This window comes from Impatiens glandulifera, chromosome 1 (genome assembly GCF_907164915.1).
Source record: "Impatiens glandulifera chromosome 1, dImpGla2.1, whole genome shotgun sequence".
NCBI lineage: Eukaryota > Viridiplantae > Streptophyta > Magnoliopsida > Ericales > Balsaminaceae > Impatiens > Impatiens glandulifera.
The window spans coordinates 134,598,234-134,610,713 of NC_061862.1; the positions used below are offsets into that span (position 1 = coordinate 134,598,234).

A 12,480-nucleotide genomic window follows, 5' to 3' on the forward strand; every position below is an offset into this window, starting at 1 on the left:
CTTTCTAAATCAACCATAATATATATATATATATATATATATATATATATATATATATATATATATGTTATTTTTTCTTTAATTTTTAATAAATTTGAATTATTACACATGATTTTTTTTTTATTTCAATTGCCTCAAAATTATTTGTAAGAAAGAAAATATAGATTATAGTATGACTTCTAATTAGTTTCAATTTGGCCCAATTTTTTGAAAACATAAGATTGATTTGATTTGAAAAAAAAATAATAATATAATTAATATTGAAATATTAATTTAGATAAAATAATATTGTAGAATATATTTTAATTATGTTTATATTAAAAAAATTAATAATATTTGTCAGATTTTTTTAAATAGACCATTTTTCAATTCATATTTAGGTTTGTGTGGAACAACGATATAATTTAAAATTAATATTATCAAATTAAATAATATATACAATTATAAAAATATATTAAGTAAATTATAAAAAAAAATTTGTCCAAACCCAACAAACATAAAATATTTTTAATAGAAATTTCTTTATTTCATGAATTGTGTCTGTTAGAAATAATTTGAATTTAGCCAATTGTATAAAGAAGAAAGCTGGTTAAGCAAGTAATTCAAAAATCATAACTAATTTACAACTTCCCTTTTATATAATATTAATTTGAGAACTATTAATTTTTTTTTTAATCAACAATATTATGAGTGAATCATGATTTTTAGCTTTAATTGGTATAAAATTATTACTTATTATAATTTTTAACTTCATTTAGCATAAATATTATTTTTAAAATAATGATTCAGATTATAATTATATTAACATCATTTAAAATCTTTTATATAAATAAAAAGACGGTTAGTTCATAGCCGCAACCTTATCCACAAAATCAGTTAAAAATAATTTGAATTCAGCCGTTATAATTTGAATAAAAATTAAAGTTAGTTAATCAAATAATAACTTCCCTTCCACTATAAAACCCCCACATATTCTACTTATCAAACCGATATTATTTCTTCTTCTTAAACAAACACACAAAAATGACATCAATTTTCATGTCCCGTTTAGAACACTCAATTAAACGTGACGCCCTAAGAGCATATCTAGCCGAATTCATCTCCACTTTCATCTTCGTCTTCGCCACCGTCGGATCCGCAATGTCACAACCCTATTCCCAAACCGGTCCGCCACCGTGTCTCACTTCCGTCGCGTTAGCCTCGGCTTTTTCTCTAGCCGCGGCAGTTTACGTGTCGGGAATGGCCTCGGGCGGACATGTTAATCCGGCCGTCACATTCGGAATGGCGGTTGGAGGACACATTAGCGTACCAATGTCAATTTTCTATTGGATATCGCAATTGTTAGGATCTGTCACGGCATGTCTCCTGCTTAAACTCTGTACCGTTACACAGGTTTGATAAATTTGTGAATGTTATTATTATGATGAATTAAATTATATTGTAATTCTGAAATGTTTTGAATTAAATAGAATATGCCGGTTCATGGGAATTTACCCGAGGATATGACGGGGTTTGGGGCGTCGATATTGGAAGGGGTGATGACGTTTATATTGGTGTACATGGTTTATGCGGGTGGGGATACTAGAAGGGGTTTATTAGGGTCGATTGGACCTTTGATGATTGGGTTGGTTGTGGGTGCGAATATGTTGGCGTCGGCTGCGTTTACTGGGGGGTCGATGAATCCGGCGCTTTCGTTTGGGGCGGGGATTGTTGGGGGGAGTTTTAAGAATCAGGCGGTTTATTGGATTGGACCATTGATTGGTGCGGCTCTTGCTGGAATATTGTATGATAATGTTGTGTTTCCTGTTCAAATGGCTACTGCACCAGATGGAGATGAAATTGAGCTTTGATTTGTTTTTTTTCTTATTAGTTTTATGTTTGTATTCTTATTGTTATTGTAAATTTGTAATTATATATATAATATACACATTGTTGTTCAAAAACAAAATTACTTTGAAAGTTTAGAAATGCAGTTATGGTTGTATTGTTTTTGTTTTTTGGATCAATATGAATGGCTAAATAAAAAGGTTCATTATACTATCATTTAACAAACACTTCAATTAATGGATTTTAATTCTCAAAATAATGTTCTTTATTTAAATAAAATGTTCAAATCTCAATTGTTTTCAAGACTACATTAATAAAAAAAAAAAAGGGTCTGGTATAAACTGCTAAGGTGTTGAAAATACCATAGCCGAAAATACTTTGTTGATGTTTTAAAAAAAAACTGTTTTTTAAGTTTTGTTTGAATTTTTAAATCTCTATTTTCAATCCTCTTAAAATTTATTTTTTCTTTTACCAATAAAAAATATCACAATAATTAACCAGAGAAAATAATTAAATTTAAAGTTTATCGCAAAAAAAAAAAAAATACTTTGAGTTTGTGTTGGTGTTCCATTTTTTATAAGAAAATTTGGTTATAAACTTTTTAATCTTTTTAATTAAATTTCAAGTATCATATAATTTTTTTTTAGAAATGTCACTTATTTTTGTTTAAATGTTGAGCTCAAATTGTTTTAAATGAGATTCGTTTAGTCTCTTATAAAACAAATATTACATACAAAAATAAAATCTCATAATTCAATTAATTTATTCGTTTGTATCCAAATTTTAAAAACCGTTCCAATAATCAACTCGATTTTTTGGACAAATTCCGGTCCCAACCGGTTCAATCGCTCAGACCAAATTTTAGTTTTTTAATTTAGTACATAAATTGTATAACAAAAATCTCACTTAAATTCAGTCAATTAATTTAACATCCCACATTTAAATATCAAACCAACTATAACACCGAATATCCTTAAATATAAGTCAATAATAACAACATTGGTCACCATTGAAATTTTCATTCCAAATATAAAAACTAACCACCACAATATTCAAGTATTCAAACTAGTCATTCTTCATTATATCACTCCATTCCACCAACATAAAGCATTGTTGAAAAATAAATACTAATGAAAACTGTTTTATTGAAAGACCAACAAATATAACTGAAAAATAGAATTATGATTTATAATAAACATATGAACTTCATAATGTAAAATCCAATTGGTTGTAAATGCAACAAAATTTCCATAGTAACATAAAATATTTAACTTAATTTCTAATGCTATACAAACGGAACCACAGTCACATTAGCTCAAATAAAACTCAACTCAAACCAACTTAGTATTTTCTTTATTATTTGAGATTGAACTATAAGGATATTAAAATTGTTCGATCTCAAATCTCAACCATGTAACTATTAAGATAATCATGATAGGTTCTTTTTCATGGGATTTATGTGCCCTCTCACAGGAAAGCTTGATGTGACTAATTATTTAGTCACATCAAGCTTTCTGTGACAGGACACATTGGACATTTTTAGTCACAAACATTTTAATTTTCTTCTCAATAGGCATTCATTGTAAAGCTGAAGAAGCAACATTTGTAACCATAGGTGAATTTTTTTTACATACAACCCAATGTGATGCTATTCAAATTTTAAATATTTGTCGAGCAATAACATGTAAAATAATTTTAAAATGTTTTAATTAAACATATTTTCAACTTGAGATCATTAACTTGTTTAAAATATATTTTCATTGTTTCACAAGAACAACTTCATAAAACTAATAGTTGTTAGTTTTTCACAATACAGATATTAGTCATATAAATAAGCATTTATGTTGACCACGAATACTAAATTCAACTTTAGATTACATTTCTGCTATCCTTACTAAAAAATGTTAAAAGAGAATATGAAGAAAAAGAAGAAAACAGTTGCATACACACATAAATGCCAAAGGATGTAAACTGATTATACACACGAAAATAGATAAATGAATCGCATTTCTCGGTAACTATATTCATCACATAAAATATATTATGTGCAATCAAAATATTAATCCAATAATTTGTAGGCAAGTTCAATCATGGACAAATTCACTGAAACTAGATTGAAAGCAATATGTGTATACAAAAAGAGAGACAATTTCGAAAAATCTGCACACAAGTGACGGCCAACAAGACTTCCTTGCGAAAAGTGTGATAAATTGGACTCGTTATATCTGCATATTAATAGCACCCGAAAGAATATTTGCAAAAGAGAAACCTATCTCGAAAAAAACTTGCTTCCTACTTCTCAGGGCCGGAAAGAGAGAAAAGAGTCATGTAAAGAATTTTTCAGGTCATATTTCTAGACGAAAAGTTCGGTTGGACTGGATTTTAACCGGTTTGAAAGGTTAAGTATCAAAGTCAGATTCTAAATCAATTAAAACGTTTCACGATATCATGTTACAACTAAGGTTTAAAATACGCGGTTGAATCAAATTGCGTTCAACCGGTTGGATTTGAATTTGGCACTTTTTGTTACTTTGTCAATGGACTTTTAACTTGTTATATTTTATTAATTAAAAAATTAATATAAACTGAGTGAAACTTCGACAGTATTCCAAAACCGGGGCCCCCAAATAATAATTGATCCATTTATCAATAAACACTAATTAATAAACTTTTAGCATCGATTTAAAATGTTTAAAATGTGATTCTTATTTATTTTTACAAATTAAATATGAGTCAGTATTGTGTTTTTGTTTTGAGTAGTATTTTGTTTATAGACAAATAAAATTTGTATTCTCCAATTTTTAGTTTCAATAATATTTTAAGTATTGGTAAGTCGTTTATTGTTCATACCTTATGTTTGTATTAATAATCATTTCTTGAGTTCACGTTCGTTCTCTCCTTAAATGAGATTAAGTTATCGAATTTAGGGTTTAGGGTTTAACATTAAAATTGATTTTTTAAATTGGAGACCTTATAAGTATATTTTCACAAGTTTTCTTTTTAATATCATGTTTGTATATGAATTTTTTTATTCGAGCTCGTTATTTACTGACACTATGTGAATAATAATTTATATGTCACTTAACATATTTAATAGAAATATAGTATGATTGGTTGTTCGACCACTTTACTTCATTCCTTGTCGTTTTAGATTTTTGAAGTCTCTCTAACAAAAACAATTTTTTACAAATTTATAAATTAATTTTGTATGAGATAATGTTTTATTTAAAATAATAATAAAATTTTAAAATAACAAAAAAAAATTATTATCATATGCTTAATATATTCACCAATAAATCTTCTTCATTCCCAATTTCCAAAAGAGTTGCAGGCAGCCTCTCCGGCTCCAATTCCAGTCGAACGCCGAAATGCCATCGAAGAGTAACTGCTCTCTCTCTCTATCTTCTCTCACTCCATTCACACTATCTCATCATCTAACAAGCCTCAATCGAACCTTCCTCAAACTCCATCCTTCCAAATCCACTCTCATCATTTGTAAATCATCCATATCAGAATCATTCAGTAATAGAAACCCTGAACCTCGTCAACCGTTATCTATACATAATTCAGAAGGAACCGGCGCCGCTACTCCAACCAGAGGAGATATCTTCCTTGATTATCAACAAGTTCTCGCAGCTTCATCTGCTGTTCTGTCAACGACCAAGAAGAAGAAGAAACAGCAGCAGAAGAGTGAGAAACAGCTTAGTAAGCCTTTTAAAGCTTCCATAGCTATTTCTAGCTGTTATGGATGTGGAGCTCCTTTACAGACTGAGGAAAATGACGCTCCTGGTTATGTAGACCTAGTTACATTTGAACTGGTATGAGTAAATTTGTTGTTAATTGCAAAATTGAATATGTAGATAGGCTCATTCATTGAACTCGGTAACCTGAAATGGTTAATGCTGAGATTACGCATTGAATTTACAGTTGTAGATCCATAATCACAAAAGTGTTTGTGATTGTTCGAATTATGTATAAATGTTGAATAGAGAAAAGTATAATTGATACGAGAAGCGAAGAATTATATTAAGATGAGAAGGGAAGAATTAATGGAGGGAGATAGAACCTTAACGCTAGTGTGAATACAATGGGAATCTCTAACAAGAGAATTCAACTCATTTTTGTTTCATAACTATTCTTAACAACAAATATTCTATTTATACTACTCTATCAATAATTGTCACTTGCCCTAATATTTTTTCCCATCGTATCACATTCATCTTGTTGTTTGGTGTAAGTAATGTGAAGTCATGTTTGTATTCTGATGTAGAAAAAGAAACATAGGCAACTAAGGACGGTTTTATGTGGAAGGTGCCAGTTACTTTCTCATGGACACATGATTACCGCTGTAGGTGGAAATGGAGGTTATTCTGGAGGAAAACAGTTCATTACTGCAGATGAATTACGAGAGAAACTATCCCATTTGCGTCACGAGAAAGCTCTAATTGTTAAATTGGTAGAGTTCTTGTTTATTTCAGTTCTTCTAAAATCTTACTGTGTCTCTCTTTCTGATGGCTTTTTTCAATATGTAGGTAGACATAGTAGACTTCAACGGAAGTTTTTTGGCTCGTGTGCGTGATCTTGCTGGTGCAAATCCGATAATACTAGTTGTTACAAAGGTGATAAACTTGCATTCTCTGTTTTCTAGATTCTTTTGTAGGTATTTTTTCTTGTAGTATCTTTAAGCTATATGTTCTTCTTTGAATTTATCAAGGTTGATCTCCTTCCAAAAGGTACTGACTTTAATTGTGTTGGTGACTGGGTTGTGGATGCTACCGTGAAGAAAAAGCTCAAGTAAAAACTGCATTATCTTCTTCTTTTATTTTTTTATGAGAAAAGTGGCATTATCTATTATTGTTTACTTCTCTTACATTTAGTCTGTGATGATATGATATCTTTTGCAGTGTTTTGAGTGTGCATCTAACAAGTTCAAAATCTCTTGTTGGTATTTCTGGTGTTATTTCTGAAATTCAAAGGGAGAAAAAGGTATCTTCCATTTTGTTCATGGATTTCCTTATATTGCTACATTTTATAGGTTGAAAACATAAGTAGGCGACTTCTCATTGCGATGTTAAATTCTAACTTAAAGTTTAAGGCAGTGTGTGATAACACAACTTATCACTTAATCTAAATAAGTAAGTGCTTATTTGAATTTAAGTTCATTTGTTAACTGATATTTAAAATCACCTAATCTAAATAACTAAGTGCTTATTTGAATTTAAGTTCATTTCATAACTGATATTTAAAATCACTTCATTATTTAAATTCACGTGAACTGCTAAAATGTTCTAGCTTCATTCGGTAATTTATGAATGACTAAATTCGGTAATATTGTAAGTGCGTACAAAACACAACTTTTAACACTGAAAATTAATAAAATTATGTCACTAAAGGGTAAAATAGTCTTTAAAGTATTTTCCGTACATTAGTTCCATATTTTATCAAATCAACTTACATGTAAACTACTTAAAATTCAGATATTTTCATTTGCTTTATTCAACATTTATTTTTTGGACACTTAACTAATTCAACACTTGAAGTTCAATATTGAACATGGACTATTTATTTTTTCCGGTCAAACGCGCACACACGAGTTTTCCTTACAATATGAATTTGTGTAGTTGCGTTTTCTCTCTTAATACACCTTCGGGGGCCTTGATTTTCTTGCTAAGTATCACTAAGTACTTTCCCCCTAAGATGTTTTTAACATTTTCCCTGTTAATATTTTTTGTATTTTCTTTCTTTAACACAATCTCATGATATGTCATTCTGTTTGCAGGGTCGAGATGTGTACATTCTGGTTCGTAAGCCTGATTTGAAATATGAATTTCTTTGCTATGCAGTATTAATTAATTATATTTATTGTTTAAACATCAGATTTACCATGATTCTTCTTTTGACATTTCTTCGTATTCCAAACATTGTTATGGAGCAGGGTTCAGCCAATGTGGGAAAATCTGCTTTCATTAATGCAGCACTAAGTAAGTGAAATGTTTATTTTTTATGTTTATGTTTGTAAAAGAACAGTTCCATTGATTAACGAACAAAGCGGTGTAGTCCCTTTCTCACCTGTAGTTCTCGTTAGCATAACTTTGAATCTTGTTTGATGTTGTAAAGCTAATTGGTTATCTGATTGAGCATATTTATGGTGATTTGAAAAACTAGAGATTATGTCATATAAGGATCCAGTTGCTGCTGCAGCGAGGAGATACAAACCAATTCAATCTGCTGTACCTGGGACTACATTAGGTCCTATCCAAATCGATGCTTTCTTCGGTGGAGGGGTATGACTATTTTTCTTCCGAATTTAGGGTCTAAAGTTTCAATATGTCAGATCTTATTTATGGTTCCTTTCCTGCTTTCTTTTTGTTTAAAGAACCCCAATTGATGCATCTATTTCTTGTCCTTGATCCCATGTCTGTTTCCTTTGATACTACAGTTAAGAGGAGCTTGTTTGATGTACGGCTACTTAAGAATAATTTGGGTTATTTGAAAATAATTTTGTTTGATTTAAAAGGGGATTATTTGGGTTAAATGATTAAAATATCTTTTGTATCAATGTAATATTTTAAAATGTTATTTAAAATAAAGGGTATTTTAGTTCATGATTTGAATGATGATGGGATTGGTGATAAAATAAGCGGTTATTTGGATTAAATCCAAATAACCCTTCAACAAACACGGCCTAAATATATAGGGAAAATCTGTCAAAGAATATTGCAGATCAAAGTAGGAATACTTGAGTAACATATTTGGCTAGATACTATTTCTTGTAACTGTAACTATTTCATATAGGTTATTTGGGGATTGTATCCAAAACCCTTATATCCCATCATCTTTCTTTTCAACCATCAAATCAAATCATTTATTCACCAACCAAAATACTAAAATACCCTTACTTCATTTTAAATACAAACGAACATTTTAGTAATGCAACCAATAAAAAACTCAAATAATCTAGTTTTCATCAAACAAGTTTTTATTTTTGTAAAATCCCATTAAAACCCCTCAAATAACCCAGATCAAACAAGCTCAAGATGTAAATTGTATAAATAGAGACTGTATTATATCTTATTCTTTTAGAAATTAAACTATGAAGAAAAAAATTGAACACCTCTTTTTCAAGTGTGATTTTTCGATCCAAATCTGGAACTGAGCAGCAGAGAATTCACTAGTTTCTTTGGATTTTGCCGATATTAGGAATTTCCTATGATAGGTTGCCATTGGTAATTCTCGAAATGAGCGAATATTGAGAACAACCTGTTTTGCATTTTGGGTTTGGTTGATGTGGACAAGGAATATTCAAATCATGTATTAGTGTTGAACGTTGGGTAGTCTGGACCCGCATAAAAACGCCATCAAACTTCAAGCATCGGTTCAAAAAATTTATATCGATCTTTATGTTTTCCTTTGGTTCTTTCTTCATGTTTTGTTTATTATTGTACATCTGGATGCATATGACCTTCATATCATCATTTTTTTAATGGAAATCCAACTGTTTAAAATAAAAGTTTTATTCCTTTAGAAATAAAGGAATTTCTTCTTCTTCAGCTAGTATTTAACCTTTCTTGTCATTATAAAATTGTAGAAACTATACGACACACCAGGTGTTCATCTTCATCATAGACAAGCTGCTGTTGTCCATTCGGAAGATCTACCCACCCTTGCGCCACAGAGCCGGCTTAGGGGTCAGTCATTTCCAGTATGTCTTCTCTCCAACATCAGCCATTTTCATCATAACTGGTCTGTATTTCTCAAATAACTTACATATTTACTGTGTAAAAAATAGAATCCCCGTGTAGCACTGGATGAAGTGAAAGATGCAGATGTCGTATCCAATGGACTAAATGGGTTTTCAATATTTTGGGGAGGTCTCGTCAGAATTGACATCATTAAAGTGTGTTCTTATTTCAGACTTCTTCCATTAGATGATTTCATAAAAAAATCAGGATTTGATATATTTCTTAAATCTCTTTTTTTCTGTGGCTTAAAATTGCTGTTTCAGGCCCTTCCTCAGACTACTTTGACATTCTATGGACCTAAGGCATTGCAAATTCATATGGTGCCTACAGCTAAAGCTGATGAGTTTTACGAGGTAGATTGAATTGAATTCCATTTTTAAGAATCGACGGTAACTAATGCATACATAAATTTCCTATGGTGATGTTTGTTTGTCGGATTGGATTAGTTATTAGATAAAGGTTAATAACTTGTCCTCTGATAAGAGCTAGCGGATTAGTAATTCAGTCATACATTTGTTTGTTTTCACATGGTATATTGATATCCTACTGTAATGGTAATAGTATGATATATTAATAAATAACCCACCCATGGTAGCTCAAGTTAAAAGAGTCTTGAACTTCAGAGTGAGGTCTGATGTTCGATTTACTTGAAGAGTGCAGTCATGGCGGGGATGTTGTGTTAGCTTCCTCGGAATAAATCCTGGTAAAAAAAGGAAAAATAAATAGAGAGGATATATTAGTGTGATAGTATTGCAATTTGTAGTAGTATAAGGGTGGTTTGGTAATTAGCAGGTTACTACTAGCTTATAAATAGTAGAGTTCGTAATATTTGGAGTAATGAATGAAATAGTATGAACATAGTTTATCTTCTCTAAACGTTTTGGTCATTCTTCCTTTCTTCTACAAATTCTAGATCTCTAGGCTGATATGGACCATCTATACATTGTCTACAGTTTTATCATTGTAATCAAGAACAATACTTTGGGTATTGACATTCTTCTTGAAATTTAAAATATATTTATTATGTTCTTTTTCTTTCTAATAATATATGAGATAAAATATGCTCATAATTTTTTAAGCACTTGTTATTGAAAATTTTAAGGTAAATATAAAATTTGGATCTTATGTAGAAATACATAATATAAAACTCTTTATTTGTGTTTATATAAGGCCTTGTTTGATTATTTGATTTTAATCAAAATAAATCACCAATACATTATCAATCACTTTTTTCGGTCAAATCATTAACTAAATATCAAAATTTTCTTACTTTATTCTTATTTTTTCAATAAATGAAGACACTTTTTCATTGATCCCTGGAGTCATGGAGTCCACAAGACCTTGCTTTATTCTTATAATATTTTAAAGTGTTAAATACTATGGATATTTTATTATTTTTCATGAAACGCTACACGGATAAATAAGCCTTATATATTGAATAATAATGTAAACTTTTTTCTGATTGCAGAAACAACTTGGAATTCTGTTGACTCCTCCAACCAGTAAAGAGAGAGGAGTCAACTGGACAGGACTTGAGGCACAACGGTTGCTGAAAATAAAGTTAGAAGACGCTCCCAGGTGAAAGCACACTTAAATTTGCATGTAACTTAGGATTCAGATAAAAAATGTTTTCAAATATGAGATATTTGACCATAAAAGTGTTTCCAAATGGGGTCGTTTTTACATTCAGCTTTGCCATTTCAAAAGGTCATGTTTTTCTTAAGAGAATCGTGATCTTTCTATCTCGTAAAGATAAAATTGAGGTGGAATTCCCTGGTTTTTATGCTTATTGATAAACAGTTACATGGTTAATGGCAGGCCTGCTTGTGATGTAGCTATATCTGGCCTGGGATGGATTGCTGTTGAACCATATGGTAGTAAGAATATGGAGGAATCATCCGCAAAGAGATTCTTCTTAGAAGAAGAGGAAGAGTTGCAGTTAATGGTCCATGTACCTAAGCCTGTTGAGATATTCGTTCGACCTCCATTGCCGGTTAGCAAGGCAGGAGCAGAATGGTACGAGTACAGGGATTTGACGGAGAAGGAAGTGGATGAAAGACCAAAATGGTACTTCTAATATTATCATGAATCCAGACCAAAAAAGTGTTTCTAAATCGGCCTAAATGTGCTATAGTTGGCTTGTAATTTTCCACTCATGGGTTTGTTTAGGTCAAAATTTGTGCCATGTTGTTCCAACATGTCAATATTTTTCACTCTCAACTAAAATTGGTACAAGTCATTTTTGAGCATAAAGGTATGTACATATAATTAGTCATATCCAAATATTAGGGCATAAAATTACCATATCTTTCTCCTGTTTTAGAAGCTCATGAAAAAGCTCATGACTTTGGTTTTCAATCTGATCACGGTCTCTAATGAAACTCCATGGTTAATGAGCTTGAATTTGAAGAACCCACAATTTTCACATGCCGTCACAACTAGGACTTTTGCATTAAGGTTAGACAGATATATAATTGGGATTCCATATTTCCATTGAAAGGAGTAGAGGGATGTCATTGCATGATAATATGTAACTAGGTAGCTTTTGATGAAACAATATTATAATATATTATGAAATGTTATTATATGAAATCCATTATTCTTTCTCCTCCAAAACCCTTTACCACAATGGCTTAGTTTCAATTCAAGAAAAAAAAAAATCATTAGTTTCTATACTTATTATTATGCACATTGTTTACTTTTCTTTTGTGAATCAATTTTTTCAAATTGAACCAGTAGGATCTCACAACAACCCTACATCGTCGATTAGAGAAACCTACGTCACTATTTGCATTGGATTAACATCCTATTGCATTTATTTTCACTAACCCTCTCCCTTTTGGGATGGGTATTCCACAATGTTATTCAAAAGTTTGCAAAAAATAATAATTATAATTTATGTAATGAACAA

The 12,480-nt window shown here is 30.6% G+C and overlaps 2 protein-coding genes across 2 annotated transcripts; both read left to right on the forward strand.

The window, feature by feature from the left end:
* Nucleotides 1-1,028: 1,028 nt before the first annotated feature.
* On the forward strand, nucleotides 1,029-1,902 carry LOC124937054 (probable aquaporin TIP5-1). Its single transcript, XM_047477566.1, has 2 exons — nucleotides 1,029-1,392; nucleotides 1,470-1,902. The coding sequence occupies exons 1-2, from the start codon at nucleotides 1,039-1,041 to the stop codon at nucleotides 1,848-1,850; spliced, it is 735 nt and encodes a 244-aa protein (XP_047333522.1). The 5' UTR covers nucleotides 1,029-1,038; the 3' UTR covers nucleotides 1,851-1,902.
* A 3,225-nt stretch (nucleotides 1,903-5,127) lies between these two features.
* Nucleotides 5,128-11,945, forward strand: LOC124919839 (putative nitric oxide synthase). Its single transcript, XM_047460185.1, has 13 exons — nucleotides 5,128-5,645; nucleotides 6,098-6,283; nucleotides 6,360-6,446; nucleotides 6,542-6,621; nucleotides 6,732-6,813; nucleotides 7,607-7,627; nucleotides 7,763-7,808; nucleotides 7,993-8,111; nucleotides 9,416-9,529; nucleotides 9,617-9,724; nucleotides 9,833-9,922; nucleotides 11,038-11,147; nucleotides 11,388-11,945. The coding sequence occupies exons 1-13, from the start codon at nucleotides 5,196-5,198 to the stop codon at nucleotides 11,644-11,646; spliced, it is 1,752 nt and encodes a 583-aa protein (XP_047316141.1). The 5' UTR covers nucleotides 5,128-5,195; the 3' UTR covers nucleotides 11,647-11,945.
* Nucleotides 11,946-12,480: the final 535 nt, after the last annotated feature.